General features: G+C 40.2%; 1 protein-coding gene across 1 annotated transcript in view; it reads right to left on the reverse strand.

The window, feature by feature from the left end:
- Positions 1 to 284: 284 nt before the first annotated feature.
- LOC106533084 (biogenesis of lysosome-related organelles complex 1 subunit 2) overlaps positions 285 to 1296 on the reverse strand; it is a gene marked incomplete at its 5' end in the record, with an annotated part of 2557 nt that continues 1545 nt past the window's right edge. The window contains 1 exon segment of the mRNA XM_014029295.1: positions 285 to 686. Within this exon segment, the coding sequence (XP_013884749.1) occupies positions 655 to 686 (32 nt within the window).

Consider the following 1296-nt stretch of genomic DNA (forward strand, 5'->3'; position numbering starts at 1 on the left):
CCCTCTGAGTGTCACTCTGGCCTTCCTGAGGGAACTCTAACCCAGTGGTGACTCAGATGTTCCCACAGCTTCAACGTTTAATCAACTGGAGAAGAAATAAACCAGTCTAAAGCTCAACCATGGTGCAACACTGCCACCTGCTGGTTGTTTCTGTGGCAGCAGCAGCTCAGACAACAGTTTCTGCTCCACTGCCTCATTCTCAGCAGAATAAATGTAGAAGAAGACAGGCAGTGTGTGATAGTCATCCCATCAGAGCTACAGCATTAATTACAGATAAAACTGTGTTCAGATGGACAGAGCAGATCATTTATTCATGTAGAATGTCTTTCAGGATACACACACATACTGTATGTAACAAACATGATCTAAGTGTACATTTCAGGCTGACTGGACTTTAAACTCAACGTTCAGATGATTCTGTTTACTGTTTCTACAGGAGAAGAGTTCAACACGTCAGTCAGACTGTACCTGTTGGATTAAAACACCTTCATTTGGTTGGTTGGGTTAGTCTGATGATGACAGAGCCCAGCTAACGTCCACAGGTCCACAGGTCCACAGAGCTGTGAGAGAGTCCAACATGCCAGGCTCTGTGGGCTGCTTTAAGGTTCTGTGTTTCTCAGTTCCTCCCTGAAGCTTCGGTCTGCCTCCTCTTCCTCACCGCTTCTCCAGTTTTTTAAACCTGGCCTCTGTTCAAACAAACACACACAGGATTCTTCATCATAACAACTCAGCATTAATGTTTACACATCTTTGTAGTACAGACCAACAATACAGGATGTTTAAGGCTGATTCATCAGTCCAACTGATGTGTGGCTGTTTTCTTCCTCCATTCACAGGATTTAAACAGTTACACAGGTCATTTATTAAAACATATTAACAATGGTCAGCAAACAATACGGAACAACATATATAACAATCAAAACAAAGAATGTCAAGTTAAGATTGTTTTATTGATGTTAGTGCAGGAAAGAAAACACAAACGGACCGGTTGATATATCTGTAGTTCAGTTAAAGTACCGAACTTTAGAAATATGTAGTAAGTGAAGTCACAACACCTGCTGCTGCTGAAGCTATTAGACCAGTGGTTCACACACTGTTCACACTTAAAGTATCAGCAGCAGAGACCTGAGCCCAACTGTTGGTGGATCATAAATATTGGTTTCATGTCAAAAAACAATAGTAACAATATTCATTGTGCTATTTCTGTCCATTTTACAGGGATCCTGATTAGTTGTAACTTTAAACTTTATTTGATAAACATTTATTTTAACTGTAAAATAAAGACTGTAAAAATAC

Source organism: Austrofundulus limnaeus, unplaced genomic scaffold (assembly GCF_001266775.1).
Source record: "Austrofundulus limnaeus strain Quisiro unplaced genomic scaffold, Austrofundulus_limnaeus-1.0 Scaffold880, whole genome shotgun sequence".
NCBI classification, from domain to species: domain Eukaryota; kingdom Metazoa; phylum Chordata; class Actinopteri; order Cyprinodontiformes; family Rivulidae; genus Austrofundulus; species Austrofundulus limnaeus.